At 46.6% G+C, this 27,751-nt stretch overlaps 1 protein-coding gene across 2 annotated transcripts in view; it reads left to right on the plus strand.

Moving 5' to 3' along the window:
* GSDME (gasdermin E) overlaps positions 1 to 27,751 on the plus strand; it is a 57,369-nt gene that overhangs the window by 11,023 nt on the left and 18,595 nt on the right. For both annotated transcript variants that reach the window (XM_007505349.3, XM_007505350.3), the window contains exons 4-6: positions 2,691 to 2,883; positions 19,598 to 19,769; positions 22,593 to 22,713. In XM_007505349.3, the coding sequence (XP_007505411.2) occupies positions 2,691 to 2,883; positions 19,598 to 19,769; positions 22,593 to 22,713 (486 nt within the window). The remainder of the gene's footprint in view (positions 1 to 2,690; positions 2,884 to 19,597; positions 19,770 to 22,592; positions 22,714 to 27,751) is intronic.

Consider the following 27,751-nt stretch of genomic DNA (forward strand, 5'->3'; position numbering starts at 1 on the left):
CTTAGTTTCATGCAAACCAACACTGGTGCTTTGTGGAAGTGGTTTGATCTTGGTCTGAGAGCTCATTTTCTTAACTGCAGTAAAGAGAAGTTAGGGAAGATGTGGTAGATGATGCAGGCAGGACTCCTAGGACCAGAAATGTTCCTCACATCCAGGAAGGAGCTTCATCCTGCTGCAAAATGCTACCAAGTGTCAACAGAAGCTGCAAAGGGATTGATCTTCTTCTGCCTGGCCCCAGAAGACAGAGCTAGAAGAAATGGCTGGAAACTGGGAAAGAGGCTAGTTTGGGGCTTAGTGTTAGGAATCATTTCTGAATGAGCTTTCCCAAGATGGAATGGGCTGTCTATGGAGGGAGCAAGTAAGTCCCCCCCGCACTGGGAGCCTTCAAGCAGAAGGTAGATGGCTATTTGTCTATGAGTTGGAAGGAATTCTATCCCTAACCCTCCTAGTACCCAGAGCCACTGAGTGAAGGGAGGGGATCTGTCCCATTTCTACCAGAGAGACTGACACCTCCACCAAAAACAAAGGCTCTTCTATCTTAAGAGACCACTACTTAGAGGGTAGCTAGGTGGTGCAGTGGATAAAACATTGGGTTTGGAATCAGGAAGACTCATATTCCTGAAGTCTAATCTGTCCTCAGACATGCACTAGCTGTGTGTCCCTGGGTGATTCACTTAACCATCTTTGCCTCAGTTTCCTCATATATTAAATGAACTGGAGAAGGAAATGGCAAACTGCCTCAATATCTTTGCCAAGAAAACCTCCATTAGGACACAATTGAAACAGTTGAACAAGAGAGGAGAAGCGATTTGCTCAAGAACATATTGCTAACAAGCAGCCAAGTTGGGATGGGATTTGAACCCTGGTCCTTTGCTTAGAAACAGCACCCTTTCCACTCTGTCCTGCCTCCACTCCTTTGCCTCAGGAGCAGTTCAGCTGATGACCACTTGAGTAGAGGCAGGATATTGATATCATGCCTGATAATCTATGCCTGAGATGACCAGAGAGCCTTCTTTAGGGCCCAGAGAGCTCCAGAGAGCTGCCCTGGGCACATGGGGAGAAGATTGGGAGAGGAGGAGCAAGACAGGGACGTGGCTTTTCTCCAAGCTGAGTTTCCTGCAGGAGTGAAGGCTCAGCAGGGCTTATCACCCAGATTGGTGGAGATAAGAGATGGGCTCAGGGGCAGAGGTCTGGCAGATACAGATCTGGAGCATATTCCTCCCTGGTGAGGTGTTTGTGAAAGTCAGGAGGAAGATGGCCTCCCTGTGATCCCAGCAGGAGCTAGCTAGTGCCTTCCTTTCTCCCTCACCTATTCCCTGGTATTTTTTCTAGACTCTTAGAAGAATCAGTCAGCCAGCATTTATCCACAATTCCCATTTTGAGCTGGAAGCCATCGTAGAGGCCTCATTTTACAAGGAGGAGGCTTAGGCAGGCAGCCAGCCTGTGTGAAGTGCCCCGTGTGTGCCAGGTGCTACATATCCGCAGCACTCTGGGAATTCAGAGAGAAAATGAAACTGTTCCTGCCCTCAGGGAGCTTACCCTCCAGGGGGAGACGCAGGGATGTCAAGATGAGCTCACACGTACATGGGACGTTTCCTAAATATGATCTTGTTTGAACTTCATTAAGAGGTCAGTCTTGTTAGTACCCCCATTTTATAGAAGAAACTGAGGCCGGCAGAAGTTGGGGACTTGACAGAATTACCCAGCAAGTAAATGTTTGAGGCAGGATTTAAATTTGGGTCTTCCTGACTCTAGCCCCTCTCTCCACTGAGGAACCTCCCACCATATTCCTATGTAGGCTATGTACTAGCAGCTGAAGGAATTGGAGAAGGCTTCTTCCCATTGGAGGTGGTGCTTGAGAAGGGCTCCCTTGCTCCTCTTCTTACCACCCATTTTACTCTGCCAATCCACCATCTTGCTGTCTGCCTGGGGCTCCTGTTCACAGGTGGCTGTACAGAACTGATGGGCATCATGGAATCCTGCTGATCTGATCCCCAGAATTAACCTTCCTTCATCTCTCCTGGGCCCTCCCTGCAGCCACACTCTTTTACACTTCCCCAGCTGATTCCTATCTATCCCAAAGGCTGCTAGTCCTGGTGCCGAAGCTCTGAAGAAGCGCTTTGGAGAAATGCCAGGCGGCTGTCTTTGACCAACACCATTTCTCCTCCCCTTCCCAAAGCCAGCTGTAGCACTTGGGAGGAATCTTGAAGGGAGGAAAGGATTTTAAGAGGCAGAGATGGGGGGAGAATGTATTCTGGGTGAGGCGTGTGTGGGCACCAACCTGTGCCAAGACAAGGAAACGGGATGGAAGGTGGCAAACATCTAGAGGATGGCCCAGCAGCATGAGGTTCCAGGGTGTCAGGCAATGATCCTTCCTTTCTCCCTGACACCTTCCCTGGAAGTCTTCTACCTAGACCCTCTCCACCTCCCCCACAGAAGATTAGCACCCGGACTACCTGGCAGGTATCTGGATGTCCATCGAGGTAGATAAAAGGAGAAGCGATGGGGCTGGTTCTTTTTAGTCCCAAAGACTCAGCTGATGGGCATCTATGTGGATCCCAGGCTTTTATCCACTTCAAGGCTCTTCCTGCCATTGGAAGGAGGGAATAAGTTAAAAGAATGACCAAGTGCTTGCTGCGTGCCGAGAAGCATGTTCCTGAAGCACTGGGTGATCCTTTCTTTCCTTCTAGTTGTGCTTGAGTCCGACTTTGTCAAGTATGAGGGGAAGTTTGAAGACATGGTGAAGGGCACCATTGAGACCGCCTTGGGGAGGATCACCCTGAATGCTGGAGGAACCGGCCTGGTAGAAAGCCAGTCTTCCTTTGGGACGCTGCAGAAGCAGGAAGTGGACCTACATCAACTCCTCCGGGAGTCTGTGGATAGGTAGGTGAGGAGGAATACCCTGGTGTGGGGGGAAGGAGGGGTCCCCAAGCCTCATCAGAGACCCGGCATTCACACTAACCTGCTGCTTGCTACTTGCGAGACCTTGCACAAGTTGGTTAGCTTTCCCACTCCTCAGTTTCTCCTTCTGTCAGTCTAGCAGGTTGGGCTGATTAGATGATAGCTGAAGTCTCTGCCAGCTCTAGGTCTGTGGAGATAATTTGGGAGTTACCCGAGTAAGAGCTCACGTTTTCATTGTGGGTTTTTTTTTCTGTTAGAATCTTAGGGTTGGGACCTCAAAGGTCGTCTAATTCAACCTTTATTAGAGTAAGAATTTTCTCTACCATCTATCTGGCAAGCAAGCTGTCATTCATTCAGTCTTCAAAGACATTCAGTGATGGGGAGCTCACTACCTCCTGTGGTTATCTATTCTACTCTGGGATTTTCTTAACTGTTAGGAGGTATTTCTTCACCTAAGTCTCAGTTTACCTCTTTGTAACTTCCACTGCTCTTGGTTCTGCTCCCTTGGAACAAATAGAACAAGTCTAATCCCTTTCTCACGTAATAGCCCTTCCAATACTTGATCAGCTTTCATGCCTTCCCTGTGTCTTCTCTTCAATCTCTAGTTGATCCTCAGGATGTAGCCTTGAGGTATCCGACACCTTGGATGCCCTCTAGCATTTATACCTACTTTGTGATCTCAAAGCAATATTGCAGACTTGGGCCAGCTTGGGCTCTCCTTTGTCTAGCCCTGGGTCTGAAGGCTCCCTGCTAGGGACTGGTGGCAGAATTCTATTGGAAAGAAGCACCACAAATGCCGACAAGGAAATACAAACTATTTCCAGTCATTTGGGAGGGAGGGAGGGAGGGAGGGAAGAAAGGAGGGAGGCTGGGGATAGATTGGACTAAAAGTGGAATCCCTCTCATGCAGGAGGTAGCATTGGGGGAATTCTGAAGGGAGGAGGCAGAGATGGGAAGAGAATGGATTCCAGGCACAGTATGTGGGGGTGCCAGTCTGTGCCAAGGCTAGGAATGGGTGGATGGAAGGTGGGAAACAGAGAAGACCGTGTGGCCATTTTGTCTGTGCGTGGAATGAATTATTTAATAAGCCTGGCAAGGTCAGCGGCACCTCCCTGAGAAGGAACTGAAATGCAAAATAGACATTTTATCCTAGAGATGAATCGGAGCTTCTTGGGCAGGGCAGTGATATGGGTGTGGCTATTTGGAAGTTGGCTGGAGGCTGGTGATTCAGGGGAAACTGAAGCAAGGAGGCACCCCTTAGGCACCCCTGTAACAGCATCATCCAGTACCATAGTCTAGAGCAGTGATGGCGAACCAATGACACATGTGCCAAAACGGCACACAGAGCCCACTCTGTGAGCTTGCCTGCAGAGTTTGTTACTAGAAAGCCAGTATGTAGCCAGCTATATATCAGTAAGGGGGGTTCAGGGGGGCAAGGTGGGGGGGGGCAGGGCATGGCCCTTATCTCCATAATCAGAACTAGGTGTGTACCTATATTTATTTATACAACCTGCTCTCCGTACATCTCATCTGATAAGAGTCCCAGGGATGGGAAAATGAAGACAAACACAGGACAATCCCATAGCTCTGGGCCCCGTTAAGAAGCCAAGGCTGCAAACGAGATAATGACCTCCCATCTGTGGGGTGGAGCTCATCCCAAGTGGGATTCACCTTGTGACATGATGGGCAATAAATTCTTTTCTTCCTACGCTGCCCACCTGCCTGCCATTGAACTCATGGTGCATCCACGGGATTTGGGAAGCAAAGCCTGATGCACGGGTGGCCTTGAGACTGCTCATTAGTAATGTGTAAGTACTGCCTGTTCCCAAGGGTTATTTCCCAGACCTTTTTATTCCAGGTAATTTAGATAAGTCGCTGCTCCAGAACACGCAATTTTTGCTTTCAGAACTCAGGATGTGGCTGTAACAGGGAGCTGAATGCATCTCAGAGGCAGCTTCTGACACCCTCAGTTTCCTCAGCTGTCAAATGGGAGGGAATTGCATCTGTGCTGCCCACCTCTCAGAGCCACTGAGAAGAGAGCATTGTCTTGTGTAAGGTGCTCCGGATGATGGGAGCTGTGAGTGTAGACGCCCAGTGGGGCAGTGGCTAGTGCAAGGCTCTCCGGAGTCCTTCCTCTGGCATTCCTTAGCCAGCTGATTATGTGTGGGTCCCTCAGTTTTTCCATCTACAAAATGGGAGGAAAAGACTTTAACCTTAAAGTGCTCTAGAAATGTTTTGTTTTGCTCCACCTAAGTAGAGCTTCCAGATAACTGAAGCATGTTGCTTTCATGTGCCGGTAGTTATCATTAAGTACCTACTGTGTGCTCGGCACGGGGGATACAAAGAAAAGAATGGTCTCTACTACCGATGAGCTTCCAGTCTATCAAACACACATAAAAGTATATGAAGTGCAAATCTATAGTTTGGAAATACAAATACATCCAAAGCAGTTAGAGAAGGTAGTGTGGCAGGGCAGGAGAGGGCACGAGCCACTGTGGGGAGAAGAAAAATCTTGACAAAGAAGATGATGTTGGGGCAGAGTTATGAGGGAATATAGTCCAGACTTGGGGGAAACTGCCAGTGCAAAAGCTCAGAGGTGGGAAATGAAAGTATCGGGTCTGAGGATGTGAGAGGCCAGTTGGGCTGGATGGCAGACTAGAGTTTAGCCATTTTTGATGGATCTGCTTCTTTCTCCTGATCTGCTTCTCTAGCTTGTAAAGGGGGATATTAGACAAAACTTTTCTTGGTGTCTTGGAAAATGATGATGATGGCGATGACTGAGATTTCTATGATGTTTTGAAATGGGTAAAACTGTCTTTATCTACTATTCCACTACAACTGCCTGTAAAGGAGGGACTCCAAGTTGTCTCAACCCCAATTTGTATCGAGGTTAGGTTCTTTGCCCAAGGTCACTCAGCTAGCAAATGTCTGAGTTGAGATTTGAACCCAGGTCCAGCACTCTCCGCTGTTGTAGGCTGGCAACAGTCGAGGAGTTCTTTCTGTCGCTTTAGCTCTGGACACTACAGTCCACTGTACATAATTCGAGGTCCTCCTCCCTTTGAGCGCCTTCCCCGTCTCCTGTGAGCTTGGGACTGGACAGGGAAGCTTGCCGAGGATTGTGCTTTCAATGGGTCTCTCGAGCTTCTCTGACTGCCACCAAATAGGAGGAATGCCCTGGAGCCCCGAATCATCCCAGGGGCCCCCCTTCTCTCCGGCGCCTGGAAAGAAGCTCCCCTCTTGGCAGTGGCCTTTTGTAAGTTCTAATTCAGATGAAGAGGATACTCGCTGGCAGGAGAAGGGTGGTTTCTGCTGCCTTAAAGCCGTACTTTCTCTCTTAGTGTCAGCTCTGAGACAGAAGGGCAAACGAGGGTGAGGTGTTAAATGACTTGCCCAGGGTCACCTGGCTGGGAAGTGTCTGAGGCAACATTTGAACCCAGGACCTCCCAGCTCTAGCCCTGGCTCTATCCACCAAACCACTTAGCTGCCCCAAGTCCATCCCTTTGCCAGGAGATGGGCAACAGCTTTGCTCCTGGAGTTGGTGGAATCCGGCCAGATAGTTCTCTATATTTCATTTTGCCAATGACACGTAATAACCATTTTCCACGCACTTTTCCCGAGGTTTGGTGATCCAGATTGTCTCCCTCCCTCCCCTCCCGGAGCTGGGAGCCATCCAGAGTCAGCCGGGTCTCCTCCTGGCTCCCCAGCAAGAGTCTTTGCTTTCCACAGCCCGGGCAGCAGGTCCTCTTCCCATCTGCTTCCATCCCGAGGGCTCCCCTGCCATGGCTGCCCAAGAATGTCAGCACATGCCCATCCGTCCCTCCCCCTTCCCTGCCCCTGAAAGGAACAGAACGTGGACCCTGGCCAGAGGCACATCATCGCTCTGAGAGCGTCCGCAGTAAAATTTAAAAATAGATATTAAATTAATGTATTATAATATATTTATATAATAGATATTATCATATACTTTTTAAGTAGAAATATTTATATATTATATAATATAAACATTAAATTAATATACTATCAACAACAATAAATATAATTATCTTCTATGATAATTATAATAAAGCATATCTTCTATAATTATATTTATTAATAATTAGCAATATGCTTTATTAATTGTTAATAACATGTGTATGTAGTTTTAATAAATCATTGATAAGTATCATATATATGCATATATACACACCCACCCCTCCTGAGCCTCAGTTTCCTCATCTGGAAAATGGAGTCAGTGGTAATCTGTCTCACAATGCTGCTGGGAAGAAAGAAGATATAGATATAGATATATATAGACTATATAGTATGTATAGTTTTAATAAATTAGAGAGAGAGGGGGAGAGAGAGAGGGAGGAAGGGAGTGGGAGGGAGAGAGAGAGAGAGAGAGGAGGGAGAGAGAGAGAGAGGGGGGGGGAGGGAGGAAGGGAGTGTGAGGGAGAGGGGGGGAGAGAGAGGGGGGGGAGGGAGGGAGAGAGAGAGAGAGAGGGGAGAGAGAGAGGAAGTGAGGGAGGGAGGGAGAGAGAGAGAAGGAGAAGGAGGGAGGGAGGAAGGGGGAATGTGGGGTGGGTAGAGACAGTATTAGATGGAGAGTTAGAAACCCAAACTGAAATCAGAAGACTCTGGGTAGTTGTAGAGTTGGAAGAGACCCCCTGTACAGTCTAGTCCTCTCATCATGTGCATAAAGTAAAAAAATCTGAAATCATGGAGGTCAGATGTGGCAGAGGTGAGGTTTGAACCAAGGTCCTGACTCTAAAGCCAGCCACAGTACTGTCCTACCTCCCAGGCCTAGTGCTGAAATTTACTAGCTGCATGACTGGACAGACTGCCCATCCCTCCTGAGCCTCAGTTTCCTCATCTGTCTCAGTGCTGCTGGGAAGAAAGTGCTTTGCAAATGAAAGTGTTGAGGAAGTGGGAGTCACTCTGAGAGCACTTGGAGGAGTCGCTGCCCTCCCCTCCCCTGCCTGGAAGATGCACTCCCTGTGGTCAGAGAGCGGCTGGGGTGGTCAGCTTGAGCCCTCCTGCTTTGGGGTTACATCCCAGGCTTGTGCGTCACTTTCCTTGGGCTTCTCAAGGTGGGCCACTTCACATCTGGTGAAAAGGCTGGATGTCTGGACTGCTGCTTTTCTCTTCCTGTCCCAGCGCTTGTGCACAGAAGAGACGAGCTCTCCCAGCCAGGGCTGCAGAGGACTATGGCCAGTGTGGCCAAAGGGCCTGGGGGGGGGGGCGGCTTTGGAATTTCTGGCCCTGTAAGTGACCTAATCCCATCCAGTGCCATGTGGGAGGCAGGGAGAGTAGAACCCCCCCTTCCCCCCCAAGACTGAATCCTGAGCCTCAGCTAGTCCCCTCTAGCTGGGAACAAGAAAGCTGTCTGCAGCCATCTCCGATGACCCAGCCTTTATTTACAGCCCCCCATGGAGCAGGGGCCCATGACTTCCCAGGGGAGATCATTATACTTTGCCACATCTCTGAGTGGTAGGAAAATTCTCTCGACCTCAAGCCTCAGTTTACCTTTTAAAAATTGCCTCTCATTGATCCTTGTTTGCCTTCAGGGCCAGCAGGACCAGATGCTCTTCCTCCCCAGGCCTAGGTTGCTGTCCAGCTTAGTCCTAAAGTCCCTCCAGACCAAAGGATTTTTGCATTTTGCCCAGAGAGTATCCAGTGATAACAGCCAAAGCAGATGCTTACTTAACTCATTAACACCTGGTAAGGGCTGCCCAATTCCCTATTGGCTCAATTACATTGAAATATAATTGTGGGAGTGGCCCCAGGACTGGTGGAGTAGCCCAGACCATGGATCAGGGTTTCCATATTTGTGGAATAGTCCACCCCTGGGTGCTTTGGGGAGGAGAAGCCTCCATATCTCCCTGGAATGCCCTTATCTTGGTGTGACACTTAGAGAGGGAACAGTCCCATAGGAGACTATATATATGTATACTATATATATGTATACTATAAATGCAGAACAGAACGATGCCAGGCTATTATAACTAATTAATAAGATGCTGAGCAATACCGATTTTGTAATTGATGCTTCGCTGAGGCTAACTGGTGAAAGATATAAGACTTCAGAACATGGGGGTCCAAGTCTATCACTGCCCCCCTCCATCAGAATCTGGCCTCAGACACTTCCTAGCTGTGTGACCCTGGACAAGTCACTTCACTCTGTTTGCCTCAGTTTCCTCATTTATAAAATGAGCTGGAGAAGGAAATAACAAAACACTCTAGTATCTTTGCCAAGAAAATCCCAAAGGGAGTCACCAAGAGTCATTTCAACAACAATGGTTATCACATCATTAAAGACTGGTCCACAGACCATTCTCCTGGAGAGAATGTCCCTCTTAGAGATTACCAAGTACTTTATCTGCATTATCTCCTTTGAACCTCAAGGTAGCCCTTGGGCTAAATAGATGCAAGTATTATGATTGAAGATTTGTAGATGAGGAAACTGAGGCATGTTGCTAGCTAGTGCCTGAGGAGGGATCCTGACTTCCCTGTACTCTGCTCTAGGGCTCAGACTAAAGGCTAGCAGTGGAAACAGTATGTGGGGAGCAGGATTTGGAGAGACCCCTCCAGAAGTGCCAGCCCTTCTTCAGGGGGTTAGTGTAGGGTGTGGATCCATCCCCAGATCAGGAGGTTTTCCTTAAAGGGCTCCACAGCGAATCTTGACCCAAATAGTTCCCAAATAGAGTTGGCTTTATTTCTTTTAAAGGATATTCCCAATCCATCCAAAAATGGGCTCTTCTCTATACATAAGAGAAGAGAAAAGGAGAAAAATGAGTCTCTGTAGCTTTTTCTTAAGTCCAGGCACTGCTCCTTTTATGGATATCCCAAGTTCAACATGTCAGAGATGGCATTTCGAGAGACCCCAGAAGTCTCTAACTTTCCTACCCTCCCCAAATCTCTTACTGGCTAGACTCTTTACCCTTCTCTCTAGTGCCTCATACTCTAGTACTTGGTCTTTAGGCCACACTGGCCCTGGGATGAGACAGAAAATCTCATCTTGAGTCCTGAGTATCAGTATCAGGCTGGGAGATGTTGGAGAAGTCATTTCCCTTCTCCAGGCCTCAGTTTCCTGAAGTGTGAAATGGGTGAATAGGATGAATGGTCCCTGAGATCCTGGCCATCCCCAACTCTGTAGATCACTGTCACAAACAATATAACCTAGAATTCATGTCCATGGTTCATGGTTCCATGATGTCCATGGTTCTCTTGTTTTCAGACATTTGGGGTTTGGTGATAGGTGCAGGGTAACTAAGGTAATACCAGTCTGATCTACTCTAAATGGCCAATGGCCACTCCCTGATAGGCTGCCCCCATTTATCCATCTGTATCTAGTCTCCATTTGCCATCTGTTGCCTGGGACTCCACCCTGCTTCCACTCAGATCCCAGATGGACTTGAGCTGGTGTGTGCCAGCAAGCTTGGCAATAGGATGGAAGGAGGTTTGGGAAGACCTCCAGCTCTTATCTCCTCTCCCTCCCCAACTGCATGTGGCTATTCCTATCTCTCCCATCACCCAAATCCCCACCCCTTCCAGGTGCGGGATCCCATGAATCTGGCTTTATTTTGAAGAGTTGTCTTTAGTTCATGCTTTTTGAAGGATGTGCCACCATTTGTCGTCCATGTGTGACTTTGTCCTCACATTCCATGGAAGACAAACCCCTTGAGAGTGAGGATGGCTCTTTTTTCCCCTTCATATCCTGGGTGCCAAGCATATGATAACAACTTGTCAATTGGCTATTTATGAGTCTCAAGCAGGAATTCTTAACCTGGAGTCTGTGAACTTTTTAGTTTCAGTGTAAGTGGTTTCCTTGGTTACCTTCTGTATTTTATTTTCTGTATTTAAAAACATGGTCTGAGAAGGGGTCCTACTTAGTCTGAAGGAAGAAAGGAAAGACAGAGGCTAGAAGGGAGCCATCTCTTCTAGTCCCCTTCCTTGTTCACAGTCAGCTAAGAACTCTTCCCAAAGTTCCAAAGGGCCAAGAGTCAGGAAGGAGGGAGACTGGTCTAAAGAGACAAGAAAAGAAAATGGGGAGAGGAGTATTCATGACTGCTCTGGGAGAAGGGTCCTCTAGCTGAGTGATCAACCTGGAGTTGCAGAGACTGGATTCAGATGATGTTGGGTGAATGACTTGACCCTACTGGCCCATGTATAAAATGAAGGGGTTGGACTGGATGATGTCCAAGTTCCCTTGGCTGTTGAGATCTACAATCCTCTGAAATTTCAGGGGCACAGGGAAAGGGATTTATGTAATGGAGTGGGGTTTAAGAGGAAGACTCAGGTCTCCATGAAGATTCATGTCACTGGAGTTTTCATGGGAAGCAACTGATCAGAAATGAACAAGGTAGCCCTCTGACATGATTGTCCATTTTAAAAAAATAAGAATGCTTATACACAGTGGCAGCCTTCCTAGAGCAGTACATCCTATTCTCCTTTGGCCAAAGAGTTGGATGGTGGGATAGATCATGCTCAGGAGAACTGAATCTGACCAGATGCTAAGGGGGAAATGGTGGGTCCAGTGGGGTATAAGAGAGAAGGGCACCGAGTAGGGAAAAGGCCAGGGTGGGCAAGGCAGAACTGCCAGAGAGGCTGACAAATATCATTTGATATTGTTGGGGTTTGGTGATGGAGTTTTAGGACTCTGGATTAAGGAGGATTTCCATGCAGAAAGAGGATTCTGTCCATGGATAATTACAAGAGGCACTGAGAGAAAAAGGTTGTACCTGCATACCAGTTGGATGAGGTGATGCCATAGATGAGTCACAGGCAGAGGAAAGGACATGGGGCTAGCTCTGTGGGCTTTGGGGTTGGAGGGTTGAAATTTTACAAGGTTGAGATTCTGAAATTTAGGGGGGAAAGAGATCAGACTGCAGCCTACTCACTGTCTAGTCTTCGTTGCTGAGCTTCTCAAGAAGAGAACTAGAGATCAGCATGTTGGGGAGCCTCCCTAATATGCAGCTTTTAGGTGGAGGCATACTGAGGGATACCTCCAAATAGTTATGTTCTATAAACAGACTCTTTTAATGCCAGAAAATTGTATTCCACGATACCTCGGGATTTATTTTGTGATATCCAGCCTTCTGGGTTGTTGCCCACCTGAGACTCTGAAGGTTTTGGTTTTTTTGTTTTATTTATTTATTCTTAATTTATTGAGTCAATTTTGAACATTATTCCTTGGTTACAAGAATCATTATTTCCCTCCCTCCCCTTCCCCCACCTTTTCTGTAGCAATTCCACTGGGTTTTACATGGGTCCTTGATCAAAACCTATTTCCATGTTGTTGGTGTTTGCATTAGGATGTTCATTTAGAGTCTACATCCCCAACCATATCCCCTCGACCCATGTATTCAAGCAGTTGTTTTTCTTCTGTGTTTCAACTCCCACAGTGTTTCCTCTGAATGTGGATAGTGTTCTTTCTCGTAGATCCCTCCAAGTTGTTCAGGATCATTGCATTGCCACTAATGGAGGAGTCTATTACATTCAATTGTACCACAATGTATCAGTCTCTGTGTACAATGTTCTTCTGGTTCTGCTCCTTTCACTCTGCATCAATTCCTGGAAGTTGTTCCAGTTCACATGGAATCCCTCCAGTTCATCATTCCTTTGAGCACAATAGTATTCCATCACCAACATATTCCACAATTTGTTCAGCCATTCCTCAATTGAAGGGCATCCCCTCATTTTCCAGTTTTTTTTTTTGCCACCACAAAGAGCACAGCTATGAATATTCTTTTTTTTTTTTTACAGTTACCAATTTTATTAATACACCTTTTGTTAACTTCAAAGGAGAGATACCCTGGCATAGTGTTATATTTAGCAGCACTGGCTTCAAATGCTAAATCCAACATATTCTAGTTGTAAGAACATGAACAAATGGTTTTACAGCTATGAATATTCTTGTACAAGTCTTTTTCCTTATTATCTCTTTGGGGTATAAACCCAGCAGTGCTATGGCTGGATCAAAGGGCAGACAGTCTTTTATCGCCCTTTGGGCATAGTTCCAAATTGCCCTCCAGAATGGTTGGATCAATTCACAACTCCACCAGCAATGATTTAGTGTCCCAACTTTGCCACATCCCCTCCAGTATTCATTACTTTCCTTTGCTGTCATGCTAGCCAATCTGCTAGGTGTGAGGTGATACCTCAGAGTTGTTTTGATTTGCATCTCTCTGATTATAAGAGATTTAGAACACTTCTTCATGTGCTTATTAATAGTTTTGATTTCTTTAACTGAAAACTGCCTATTCATGTCCATTGCCCATTTATCGATAGGCTCTTTGTAAATTTGAGTAATTAGACCTTTGTCAGAGGTTTTTGTTATGAAGATTGTTTCCCAATTTGTTCTTTCCCTTTTTATTTTGGTTGCATTGGTTTTATTTGTACAAAAACATTTTAATTTGATGTAATCAAAACATTTTGTGACTTTTTCTAGCTCTTGCTTGGTTTTAAAGTCTTTCCTTTCCCAAAGATCTGACATGTATACTATTCTGTATTTGCCTAATTTTCTTATAGTTTCCTTCTTTATATTCAGGTCATTCACCCATTCTGAGTTTATCTTGGTGTAGGGTGTGAGGTGTTGATCCAAACCTAATCTTTCCCACACTGTCTTCCAGTTTTCCCAGCAATTTTTATCAAATAGTGGATTTTGGTCCCAAAAGCTGGGATCTTTGGGTTTATCGTATACTGTCTTGCTGAGGTCACTTACCCCAAATCTATTCCGCCGATCCTCCTTTCTGTCTCTTAGCCAGCACCAAATTGTTTTGATGACCACTGCTTTATGGTACAGTTTGAGAGGCTTGGGTTTTTAAACAGTAACTGGAGGCTTTATTTTCTAATCTTACCTGAGACTCACAAATATTAGCTTTTTTTGTCTTCATGATACGGTTTTTATTATGAGGGAATCATAGATTTGGAGCTACCCTCAGGAGTTATCCAGCCCAACCTCCTCCCCCTTACATGGGGGAAAGCAGCGGCCCAGCTGGAAAATGATCATAGATTGAACTCTTAGGGGCTTCAGAGATCCTCTGGTTCAACTTCTTCATTTTATAGATAAGGAAACTGAGGCCAAAGAAGATAAGGGATTTGCCCATGGTCACAAAGTGATAAAGTGGCAAGGCTGGAATTCAAACTTGGGTCCTTGGACTCTCATGTTTGCCTCTCTCATACTCCTTGTCTCTTGTTAAATTGGAAAACCCACTTCCCAAGGTTAAAGGACTGAGCACTCAGGGACCATGGATACCATCTCACCCAACTGTGAACTGAATTGAGTTGGCTAATAAGTAGCCAAGCCCCAGACTTTCTTTCAGCTTTAGCCCCATGGCCCTTCATGGTCTGCTGGGTGTTACCCTTGGGTATCATGTCATGCCTGCCTTACAGTACTGTGGCCTCTGTCCCTGAGTTGCCATTCTTTGGTTTGATGTTCTCTTCACTGAAGAAGTTAGAGAACTTTGCCCTCACCCGGGGTGCCTCCTGGGTGACTACGGTAGGCTGGCTGTTTATTTACTCCTAGAGATAACTTCAGTCTCCAGGATACTGTGCCTAGGTCACTCCCCAAGAATCTAAGGGCATTGACATTGGGGAGGACTCCACATCCTTGATCATGTCTTTAAGAGGTGGTGTGTCCAGAGTCATCCATTCAGCCAAGACTGAGTGCCCACTAGAGATGCAGTCCAGAGAGCTGGGCAGAAGGAGGAGTCATTAGCTGAGGAGGACGTCAAAGTCATCTCAGAGTATTGCTTCTCCAATACATAGAGTGACGCTGCCAACTTTCAGGAATCCCTGGGCACCCTTCAGGCAGCCAGAAGGGCTGCCAAGGGAGTGAGGGTTTCCTTTGTTCTGCCTTTCCCCATGGGCCACAGGTAGAAGCCATAAAGAGGTCTATTCAGGCTTAATGTCTGAAAACCTTCAGAGTAGTTAGAGCCTGTCCCAAAGGGACATGGGACACATTTGCCTGGAAGTCTTCAAGCAAAGGCTGGGACCACTCATCACAGTGTGGCAGTAGATGGTGCCTTGTCCTGTGGTAGAATCCCAGCTCAGACAATCTCTAGCTGTGTGGCCCTGAGCAAGTGAATTTATCACCTCTGTCCCTCCTTGGAATGGCATGGAAGTCCTGTTAGCAGGGATCAAGAGAAGGGAGCATCCTCTTAAGAGGAACCATGTTGTGTTGTGGATAAAATGCTGGACCTGGAGTCAGGAAGACTTGAGTTTGAATCTCACCTCAGACATTACCTTGGGCAAACCCAGTTCTGTTTGCTTCAGTTTCCTTTCCTCACCTGTAAAATGAGAACTTTGGAATCAAGGACCCCTGTGAGGTCTTCTGGTTCTAATTCTCTGAAATGGTCACCATGTTGACTGGGCAGCTTAGAGTACATGGGGGATAGCTCATCCATAAATTGATTTCTCTTGGGGTTTTTTAACCCTTTACTTTCTAGCTTCATAACAACTCTAAGACACAAGGGCAAGGGCAAGGCTGATGGGGTTAAGTGACTTGCTGAGGGTCACCCAGCTGCAGAATGGCTAGATTCCAACCCAGGTCCTCACAACTCTAGGTGTGGCACTCTATCCAATATGCCACCTAGCCTCCCACCTTTCATATTGTTTTAACCTCAGCTTGGTTTCTGTGAAGAGAAACTCCATCTCCCAGATTTGTTCATCATCCTGAACTTCCAAAAGGTGGCAGCACCATCCTAGGGAACAAGACTCAAGTCACCCTGAGCAGGGAAGCAAGAAGGCTGCCAGGGCCCTTTAGGAGGGGATGGAATAGCGACTTTTGCATGTGGGCAGCAGCGGTAGCAGCAGCAGCAGGCACATCCCGGCAGCCCCACCAACCCCGGGAGCCCAGGGGATGAGCCCTGGGGGTAACTGCTTTTCTCTTTCCTCCTGGTCCTCTCCCCTCCTAGCCCAGCCATCCATTACAACCTCTGGAGGGTATGTAGAGACTCAATTGGTCGGCATCGCCGTGTAATACACGCTCTGTTTTCCATGCTGCTAATTACCATGATGGACTTAGCCACAAAATGATTGGTTCTGGGATCTCTCCTAGCCATCTACTGCAGCTTTGCAGGGCCAGACAGAGCCTGGAGAGCTGGGGCCGGGCTCATCAATCTCTCAGCAGTGACCTGAAATTATCTATCATGCTGGAAGAAGGCTGTTTGCTTCCTTGGCTTCTGGGCTGGCTGCACCTTGTCCCCAGAGGGTACCTTCTCCTTTCATCCCTTCAGGGTTGACGTTGCTGAGGGATCTGGCACTCGTGGAGAGCAGATCTGTGTGTGGTTCATGGATTCAGAGCTGGAAAGGATCTTAGGGATCATTTAGTCTAACCTCATCTTACAGAAGAAGAGACTGAGCCCCAGAGTTACATTGGGTGGCTCAGGTCCCTAAGTCTCAGAGAAGTGACTTACCCAAGGTCACCTAGATACTGAGGGGCAGGACCAGGATTAGAAACCAGAAGTCTTCATAAAAGCATTTCCAGAAGCACAAGATGTTTGTTCTTTCATTTGTTCTCAAATGGTCCAAAATAGCTGGAAGGTTTGGGGTAGATTCTTTTTAACTCATGCAGAATAAAGAGAGCCCCACTGAGTGATGTCCTTCTAAATTCCCAAGAGAAAACTCCCCATTAATTTCCTTGCCATAATTTATGTGTACTCAAGGCAAAGCTTGTCTTAGAATTGGGCTGTCTGTGAAATACAATTTTTCCCCCTCTGCTGTGGGATTTAGAAGGAAATAAGACTGTAAAAATGACCGAGGGGAATAAATGCTGAATAATGAGTCAAAGGATGGAATTGGCTGTGACAGAAGGTGGAGCACCTTCTCTGAAGCCAGCAAAGAGAGGTTTCGTAAAAAATGGATACATTTGGCTGGTGGTTTTGATTGCTGTTGTTACTTTATGTTTTAAAATCACCTTCATTTCCAAAGATGCAGCCCCCCTTCTCCCCTTCCTCCCCTTCCCAGAAAATCACCCCTTGCAACAAAGAGCAGAAAAAAAATGGCAGGTCAGCAAAACCAAGCAAGGCATCCACCGAGTATGACAGTCTATGCAGTATTCCACCTCAGTAGTCCTCTAGCTTTATAGAAGGGAAAGAGATCTATTTGTAACTTTTATAGTTTTAAACAAATGAATCATGTTATTTTATTTTTTCAATTAATAGGCATTATTTGCTCTCCCTCTCTCCTTTCTGCCAAGTGAAAACAAATCCTTCATAACAAATATGCATAATCCAGCAAGACGAATAATGCCCAAATTGGCCAGGTCCAAATAATGTTTATCTCATTCTGCACCTTAAATGGATTTCTTCTTTGCCAGGAGGCAGCTAGTTCCTTGTCAGGCCTCTGGAGGGCACTGTAATTACACAGCTTTGCTTCCTTTCTTTGGCGGGTCTTTCCATTTACATTGTTGTAATTCTGTATACTATATTTTTGGTCCAGCTCTCTCCCTTCTGCATCTGTCCCTCTATGCTTTCCCAGGTTTCTCTGAATTCTTTAGGCTTACCATTTCTTACAGTTTCGTAACAGTCCACTATGGTCTTGTACCATGATTTGGTTGGACTGATGCCGGCATATATGAAAATATATCTGCTGTGCCTCCCTACTCACTGTTGGCCGTTTCTCTGCCTGTAGGGTTAAAGTGGTCCCTTTTCCTCTAGGTGGGGAAGGACAAGATCATTTATCTGGCCCAGGAGAATGTAAGCTTCCCGAGGGCAGGGGTGGCTTCTTATTTTTGTCTTGGTAACTCTAATACACAATGAATGTGCATTATCTTGGCTTGCAGTTTAGGGAGCTTTCCACACCAATCTCTAATGCCCTTGCAGTCTCCCCAGCCCCTTTCTGCCAGCTTTTCCGACATCCAGCCTCCCCCTCCACAGAAACTCGCATGCAGACCAGCCTCAAATGGATCAAGTCACATCTGCTGCAAGTCCTAACTGGCAGGAATTCAAATTGCTTTTTCCATCATTGTTGTTCTGGGGCACGATAAGATATTTTTCAAAGAACTCTATCCTGGCTGTTCTTTTCCCCTTCATTTTCAACTGTCTTGTCTTGATACTGACAGCCTCGTCTCCTTTGCTGCTCTTCATTTCTGACCATCATTTTAATTAAATCAGACTATTTTGACTTTGTTTCTGGGGAAATAAAAAGAACAATAGGCTGGGTTTGGAGTTCCTGAATCTCAGGGCTAGGCAGGTTCTAGTTCAACTTGGACCTGAATGCCATTCGGCTCAGTAAGCATTGCTAAGCACCTACCCTGTGCCAGGCACTGGATGCCAAGTCAACAATGAGGCAATCCTGGCATCCTAAAAAATAATCACCCGGCCTATGCTTGAATATCTCCAGCAGTGAAGGTGGGAAGTGGGAACCCATCATCAGCCCATTCCATCCAGGGACAATTCTTATTGTTAGGAGTCAGAGAAGCAAGTTTACATTGCATCTTTTTTAAAAAATCCTTACCTTCAGTCTTAGAATCAATGCTGTGTATTGGTTCCAAGGTAGAAGAGCAGTGAGGGCTGGGCAATGGGGATTAAGTGACTTACCCAGGGTCACCCAGCTAGGAAGTATCTGAGGTCAAATTTGAACTCAGGACCTCCTGTCTCTGACTTGGCTCTCCATCCACTGAGCTCCCTAGCTCCCCCCTACATTGCATCTTTATGACTTCTAATCATGGCTCCTGGTTCTCCCCTCTGGAACCAAATGGAACAGGTCTAATCTTTTCCATTTGGTATCTCTTGAGATACCTGAAGACAACCATCATGTCCTCACCAAGTTTTCTCTTCTATTAAAAGTATTCATAGTCATAATTCCCAGTTACTCAAAGGATCCTCCTCTGGCATGAATTCCAGGCTTCTTGCCATTCTTTGCCCCTCTCCAGTTGAGCAACGTCTGCCCTAAAACATGGCTCCTACCATTAAACAGGGCACTCTAGCTGTGGTGTGACTGAAGCAGAGTCCACATTGTCGTCCTCTCTTCCTCCAGCTTGAGATTGCCTTAGAGAACTCAATTGGACCTCCAAGATCATGTTCCTTGGTACCAAGAGGCTTTGGCTAAAAGATTAAGTCACTTAAGACCCTGATTGCTGGGTGACTTGATGACTTCTCAAGATCTCTGACCCAGACTCGGTGCCCCAGTGTTACTTATTTTCCCTCATTTTGTCCTGAGAGTGGATGAGGAATTCATCTTCCTTTCCTCATCCCTCATTCACATGACGTCCTCTTGGAAGATGGATGTTATGCCATCGCTCAGCCTTCTGTTCTTTAGACCAGATTAAGTGGGAGTTCAGGAACTTGGCTGTATGCGCAGGCCTGACTCACACAAGAGCTGTTGGGGGCAGATGACTGAATGTTCTAGAACCAGTTGGTTGTCCTCTGCCTTCCTCCTCCATTTGGTTGCCTGACATGCCTGAGCCATGCCATCTGAGTAGAAGGATCCTGGGAGCCTTCCCAGGGCATGCTGGGGGCCAGGGTGGGGGTGCTGAAGAGTGAAGCTGCCCAGTATATCCTCCACTTGCCTGGGAGCCCGGAATTGGCTTCACTAAATTTTGGTTTATGTTGTTTCAAACTGGATTGCCTCTCCTGGAATTGCTGGCCCATAAATTACTCTGGCTATCATAGGCTTGCTCCCAAGACCCCTTGCTCTGTCGAGGGGGAAGATTCATAGGGCCATCAGCCTCCGGTGAGCCTCTGGGACACTCACGCTCATTTCTCTTTTTCAGGATGATAAATCTGAAAAGTCCTTTGCTGCAGCAAGTGCTGGAGAGGAAGAATGAGGTCCTGTGCATCTTGACACAAAAGATCGTGACAACTCAGAAGTGTGTGATCTCTGAGCACATCCAGATAGAAGAGAAATGTGGGGGCATGGTGGGCCTCAAGACCAAGAGGGTGAAGGTAGCTCCCTGATGTGGACCACCCGGGGAGGGAAGGAGAGGAATCAAAGGGCTCCAGAGCCATGGGGCTCCCTGAGTCAGTGGCTGCCCCAAAGGGGAATGGGCGGCATCAGGAGCAAATGAGATCCTCGAGGGAGTCCTGGGTTAGATGACTCCAGACAGAGGAGGGGCTAGATGGACTCCTTGAGGACCTTTTTATTCCTCCATCCATCCATCCAGATTCCTGTCTATCCACCTTCAGTTCTGAGTAATGGGCAGAAGGCAGGGGGAGACAGCCTTATTTAAGTGTTCTTTGGCTTCATAGCACCCTTCATGCCAAGCACTCAAAATCCTCCCTTCTTGGCTATAATGCGATCAGCCAAAGAAACCATTCAGAACCATGACCAGTGATGGCTCTAGGCCTACACCAGATAGACAGCTGCTCACCTGGTGTGACTAGTCATGCCTGGCATCTAATAAGTGCCATGGGAATGCTTTTCCCCCCTCTGCCTCCTATCCCTTCCCTTCCAGCCTACCATGGGCCTGATGTGACATGCTTAGACCCTCAAAGACATTTGTTTTTGATTGGAGCCATATGATTGGGTCCCGTGCTCCTAGAAGATAGAGCCCAAGGGCCAGGAGCTGGGTGCAGCCCAGGGCTCTTCTGACTGTTCGGCAGAGTTAGAGGTATGGAGTTTGGATTCCTGATTATGGTGAGACAGCCCCCAGGGCACCCATAGAAGTATTGGTTAGGATTTGGGGGTTGTGTCTTGCCCAGATATAGCTAGAAAGTGTCTGAATCTAGATTTGAACCCAGGACCTCCCATCTCCAGGTGTGACTCACTTTCCACTTATTCACCTAGCTTTCCTGCATTTTTACAGATGAAGAACCTGCTAGTGATTGTCAAAGGTCACCCAAGTAGTAAGTAGCAGAGTCCAAATTTGAACCCAGGGCCTCAGAGTTTCATCTTCTCTTTTGTCTACCCCAATATGTTGTGCCACTGACTTTGGCTTCAATAATCTCTCGGAGACATGGTCCCATCAAATAATTTACCTTTCATTGCTTAAGCGGCAGTGTGGCTCAGGGAATAGAACTGGGTTAGCCTCAGAGTTGGAAGTGCACAGGATCCCAAGCCTGGAGGTAGAAGGATGCTCACAGACTGTCAAGTCCAACTTCCTCAACTTACCAGTGAGGAAACTGAGGCCCAGGGAAGTTGAGTGACTTGGATTTGAAACCAGATCCTGTGACTCTTGAGTCTATTCTTTCTGCCTCTCTACTTTGGTTTCAGTCCCTCATCTGATCCACCAAGGATGTGGGACCCTGGACAAGTCACTGAACTTGTCAGCACCCTGGGCAGCTCTTAAGACTCAGGCTATGGGTGCCTTGTCAACCAGCTATGGTGGAAGGAGTTTCTGTACCAGGAGGGCTTCTGGATGATGATGAGATCAGAATTCTGGCCCCAAAACTCAATGGCTTCATGTTTCTGTAATGCTTGAGGACTTAAAAGTGTTTACTTTCCCCCACACACAGCAGCCCTGTGAAGGAAATCCTCACCCCCATTTTAAGAGCCCAGCATGCTATGTATCAGGGACAGGAAATGACCTGCCTGAGGTCACACAAATGGCAAGTGGTGGCCAAAGTCAGTCATCTTTCCACTGCTCAAAGCAGCATCTGTCCAGGAATCGGGAACCCAGGCTCTTTATGGAGGGAGCAGCCTCCACACTGGCCAGGGCCAAGCTACTTAAACACTCTTAAGTCCAATGAACATTCTATAAATATGGAGATTATGGAGCTTTGGGAATGTATATAGCAATGACTTGACCAGGATCACACAGTCTATACATGTCAGAGGTGAGCCATAAACCTAGATTAGAGAGAGAGCATGGAAAGAATGACACTGAAAAGAACAAGAACTCTTGAGTCTGAAGGACCTGGGTTCAAATCCCACTTTGGATACTTCCTGTATGATTTTGTCCATATAAAGGCAAACTTCCCAGCAACTACATATGTATGTTATGGAAGCTTTGACAGGTATTGAGCTCCCTGTTAGTGAAGGTATTCCAGTGGATTAGATGGTACTAGTGCTTTGGGTCCAGGTTGAATGAAGTTTCCTGTGATTCTCTGATGAGCATGGATGCTTCTTTGGTGATTTAGCATTTGCCAAGGGGTTTTCCATGCCTTATTCCCTAGGAACCTCCTCCCAATAACCCTGGGAGGCGGGCATTAGGACTCTCATTTGCCCCCAAGGAAACTGATGATCAGAGGGGTCAAAGAATTTGGCCAGGGATCTGGGCAGTGAGGATTTGAACCTGGCTCCCTGCCTGCAAGTCATGCTCTCCTGCCTAGCCGGAGTAATGATCCCTAGGCTTATCCAGCCTCCTACTCTTATACTCTGCCTCTCCAGTAGAATATGGGCTGCTGGAGGGCGGGCTCTGCTGTTTTTGTCTTCTTATCCCCACCAGCGCTGAGCACAGAGCCATGCAGAAATGGGCATCTTGTAACTGTTCAGTTGGTGGAACTCCTTACAGAATCCCAGCCTGGTGGGTGAGCCTTTCTTCCCTCCCCTGCCCATTACCGATGATGATCAATCCCTGGCCTTGCTTCCCTCCCCCTCCTCAGTCTGCTTCTCCCTGCAAAGCTCCCAGCCTCGGTTAGGATTTCATCAGGGCATTCAAGGCTGTTTCAATCAACCTGGCCAAGGGAGCCACGCCACAGAGCGCCATCTCATCCCTTCAGAGCTCCAGGCACAATTTCGGCTTCCTGTGGGCGCTGAAATCTCATTTTTGGTGCCAGCAGGGCATTAATGAACTTGAGACCCTCCCTCACTGCGCTCCTCCCTCTCAGGTTTCCGTGAGTGAAGATGGGAATGTGACGAGAGATTCCAATGTGGTCCTGGAGATCCCGGCACCCACCACCATCGCCTACGGGGTCCTGGAGCTCTACGTCAAGCAGGACGGCCAGTTTGGTATGTTGCTTGCCTCGTGGGTGGCCTTGGGGCACTGGCTTCCGTCCAACACATGCTTAGTAAGTCTCCTTGCTGGGGCTGGCAAAGCTTTGAGCTCAGGATACAGGATGCCTGGCGACTATTTAGACAAGAGAAGGAAGAAGCGCTTGCTGAGTCCCGATGTGACTGGCTACACTTTGAGTCAGGAAGACCAGAGTTAAAATCCAGTCTCAGATACTTACTAGCTATGTGACCCTGGACAAGTCACCTAGCCTCCGTCTGCCTCAGTTTTCTTATAAAATGGACCCATGAATAGTATCTCCCTTTTTTAGCCAGGCTGATCCTGGGCTGGTCCATCTAGCTTGATGAGACAGTCCAGTGCTTATGAGTCCCCTGGGATGGCTTTCCATCTCCCAGACTCATTTCCATGACATCAGAAGAGGAATTCCTTTTCATTATCTGTACCTCCAAAGCATCTTGGCTATGTGACCCTGAGCAAGTCACTTGACTGCTAAGTGCTCTAGGCAACCAGAAGTTACAGAAAAGATGCCAATCTGCATTGGTAGAGGGGTTTCTATCCCTGGGAGTTCCTTATATATTTATGAAACCCCTGTCTTTGCTAGAGAGGCAGGAAGCAACCTAGCAAGAGGAGACAGTATTGGGCTTGGAGTAAGGAAGATCTGGGTGTAAATCTTCCCTCTGATGGTAGCTGGGAGATTTCTGAGCTTCAAGGAAATCTTTAGGACTTGTCTTCTCTGTCATTGAGAGAGTGGTGGCAGGTGTTTCTTCATTGATCCTTTGTGTTGTGGCATTTGTAGACTGGCAGTGGAGTCCATAAAGGCTCTGAATCTGAAGTCACAAGTCCTGAAATCGAATGCTAACTCAGCTGCTAACTAAATCCAACCCTCATGTGATAAAATGGCCCATCTCATTCCACCCACACCACATATCAGAACATGTCACAGAACTGTCACCTTTGTGATGAATCACCTCATCTCTCTGAAGCATCAGTTTCCTCATCTCTAAAATCAAGTACAGTTGAGCCAAATGGTTCCTAAAGTGCCACCTCTAAGCCCTAAGATCTGTTGTCTATAAGCCCTTCATGAATTTGGAAAGCATCTTATTGTTCTTTATCTCTTGCCTCCCATCCCCAGTGCTTGGCACAGTGTCTTGTCCACTATAGGTGGTTAATTAATATCTGTGGAATCCTATTGAAATCCTAGACAGCTCTGATGAGTGCCATGTTCAAGTTGTTATCTTGGGGAGAAATCTTCTGTTCCCCGAGGACCCTGTGGCTCACACCATCTCTAGACCTTCTCTCCTGGAAGGGAAGTCAACAGTGCTTGTTGACTGACAGAGCTATTCTGAGCCCTTTAGGAAAAGAAGACACCTAATTTATCAGTATTCACACCTGCTGTTTCCCTTCTCTCTTCATCTCCCTTCTTCCTCTTTCATTTTCTTTTTCCTCTTCTTTTTCTTTCCCTTTTTCCTTCCTCCCCTTCTTCCTCCATTCTAAATCATTCTAAATAGTGTATCTCCCAGTTTGATCCCCCTTCTTATCTGCTAACCTCGGTTTCCCATTTGGATATTTTCCCAGAACTGGATCCATTCCTGGAGGTTGCTGATTTGTCTTAATTGAAGCTGTTCCTCAGGATGGGCTAGAGCATTTCAGAGGCTGCCTGGAACTCTTTTGGAAAGGATGTCCAAGCCTTGGAGGAAAGCATAGCCCACTCAGGTTGCTCCACTCTAGCACATGCTGAGGGAAAACAGCAGAGAACCCACTACATCTGTCATCTCTTATTGATGCAAGTCAAGGGACTTCCTTTCCTTTGAGAAAGCTTTTCATTTGCATTATAAGACCATTAGTTTTGTGGGATCATGGGTATAGATCAGGGAAGGACTTCCCAGACCATCTAGTCCAACCCACCCATTTGACAAAGGAAGAAACAAAGAACCAGGGACAGGAAGCTATTTACCTCACTCTGGTCACTAGGTAACAAGTGGCATTGATGGGATTTGAACTCTGGCTGTAAAGCTAGTGCTTGCTATTACCCTTGACTCTCCTTCAAAGACTTTCTTTGCCCAAAGAGTCACTTCCTCATATGAAAAGTCTTTCATTGATGACCACAGAGTCATCCTTGCTGGGAGGCAGTCTGAGGACAACTCTGTCCTTGTCATTTTGTCCCGATCCTCTTGAATCCTGTCCCCCCTCCCCTCCTCCAGGGGCTCTCAAAGCTTTCCCAGCTTCATGTGGGGCTGGTCCCCCGTTTCCATTTCAAGTTTAAGCCTTTCTTCGCCTTTCTCTTTTCTTTGAAAATAAACTTGTCTTTGTGCTTTGGGGAGGAGGTCCCCTGGGGACTTCTTGCCTTTCCTTGGGCTCCTTTCTCATGCCCTGGACTCAGGAAGAAGGTTCTGTTTTTCGTGTGGGGTCGTTGCTTTCCCATTGCTGAATCGCCTGTTTGCAAGCAGTGTGCCCAGAGTCTTTGTTCCGAGTGACTGGTGGCTGAGTTTTGGCATCCTCTTTTGGGTTTTGTCTATCTGTGTTCCCAGTCACTCTTGCCATGGAACATTCTCAATAGTTCCTCATTATATACTATGGTCTTTGGACTGGACTGGACCACCAGAGACTACTTCATCCCCCTGCCTTTGGCCAGAGCTGATCCCAAACCATCCTGGGAAGAGGCTGCCTCCCCTTTCCCAAGCCCTAGAGCTGAGCGTTCCCTTTGGCACTGTGTCCTGAGGTCCCTCAATTCTGACACTCGAGCATTCTTCCCAAGGTTTCATCTCACCCACTCAGCTTTGCTGCAATTGCCCCACCTTCTCAGATGGCCATTCCTTTATAGAAATAGAACACCTGCTCACCACTGCTCCTGGTGCCCCCCTGAGAAGCCCTGCAGGTTTTATCATAGAGATACACTGTGATGTTCACTGGCTGGACTTAGAGCCAGAGATACAAGGGTTCAAATCCCAACGCTGGCATTTCCTAGCTGAGGGACCCTGCACAAGAGACTGAACCTATTTGAGAATTGACTTCCTCATCTGTGAAATGGGGATCACAATAGGGTTGCTGTAAAGACTGGATGACATAATTCATGGAAAAGCATCTTGTTTCCTGGCCTTTCTTTTTGATTTTGCATTTGGGTTGTTTGCTTTAGGCCTTGTCCTTTTGAGGAGGCCCTCCCTTTGGTTCCTAGACTTATTACTGGCGCACCAGCTGGTACTTCTCAGGACTACATGGGTATAGGATCATAGAAGCAGAACTGAGAAGAAAAAGACCTTTGCTTCCACTGAATCCAATTCCCTCATTTTACAAAGGAGGAAACAGATGGTTGTTAAATGATTTTCTCAGTCACACAGCTTGTCAGTGTCTGAGGCAGGATTTGTACTCAGGTCTTTCCCATCCAGGCCATCACCCTTTTCACTATTTCACCTAGGAGGTATCTCTAATCAGAAGGAACACTTCCCAGAAGCTCTGGCAGCTCCCACATCCAGAAGATTCCTTTGGGCTAATGGGCATTTTCTTAAATCCTCTAATCCTTGCCCACCAAACTGGTTGATACTTCTGCTCTGATGCTCTTGACATTCCAAATCCATTTCTCCCTCCCACTGTTTACTGACTGATTCCTGGCTATAGTCCTTCCTTGCTGGGGACTCATCAGGTGCTTCTTCTCTGCTTCTTCCTTGGGAGTCTTTGCTAAACTTCCCTCCCCTGGTCAGCTAGGTGGATTTCCTGATTAGCCCATAAATGTGACTAATCCCAGCTGATTTGGACCACATGTGCCATGATATCCTCCCTGGGGCTGTTCCAGACTTTCTTCTCCCTCCTCAAGTTCAATCCCACCCTTCCCCTGACCCCAGCTCATCTCACTCTTAGCAAATGACTTTGATTTCAACTTTACTAATAAGATAAAAGGAACATAGCCATTGGAAGTCTCCTTGGTCCACCCCTGCCATTTCTCTATGCTCTTATCCATGGTCTCCTTGTCAAGGTTAAATACTCAATGCTCTCACCTCCAACCTTCTCCAAGATCCATAATCCAGATTATATTCATCTTCAAACTAATTTACTGCTGACTGTTTTTCCTTAGCCCACACAATCTCCTTTGTCATTAAAACAAAGACAGACCTCCTCTTGAAACTGTTACCCCCTCCCCCTAATTATAAACCTAACTGCCTCCTCCCCTTCATTGCCAAACTATCTCCATGCATTCCTTCTATTCTGTCTTTGCTCACTTATCCCCACATAATTCCTTATAATCTGATACCCACCCTCATCACTACCTAAACTCACTAATGACTTCCAGGGGGCAATTAGAGCTAAAGGGGACTGTGGATGTATGAATCCACTCTGCCATTTCATAGATAAGGAAACAAAAACTCAGGCTTGTTCAAAGACACACAGTTGGAATTTCTTTGGTAACATTTGCTTGAACCTTCCTGACTCACCATTTGATTCTCCTTGATTTTTCTGCCATTATGGTTGTTTGTGCTCCTATCTTATCTTCTGTTAGATTGTAGAGTCAATGTAGGGAGAGGCAAAATTGAATAAGATGTGGTCTCTGCCATCTAACAGTGGTGTCAAAGTATATTGAGTTAGAAAACCACAAATTAACATTATCCATGTTGTGTTGTATTTTTATTTATTTTAAAAAATATTTCCCAATTTCATGTGGCTCAGATCATACTCAGGAGTGTTGTGGGCCAACTCCTCTGGGCTAGTAGAAGAGAAATACACATAAAGATAATATCTGTTACAATAACTACAGAGAGGGTGTTTTTTTAGCTTTTGAAATTTTTTGTTCAAAGATATTTTATTAATTACACATAATAGCAATTTTCAATATATGTTTTCTAAAATTATAAAATCCAAATTGCTTCTCCCTTTCCCTTTCCCTTCTTGGAAATGGTGAGCAATTTGATCTAGATTATCCATGTATTATCATGCAAAACATATTTCCATATGGTCACTGTTGTAAGAAAATACTCATACAAAACCAAAATCCCAGAATCAAAGCAGAAATAAACTCATGTGAAGGATAGTCTGCTTTGATCTGCATCT

This window comes from Monodelphis domestica, chromosome 5 (genome assembly GCF_027887165.1).
Source record: "Monodelphis domestica isolate mMonDom1 chromosome 5, mMonDom1.pri, whole genome shotgun sequence".
NCBI lineage: Eukaryota > Metazoa > Chordata > Mammalia > Didelphimorphia > Didelphidae > Monodelphis > Monodelphis domestica.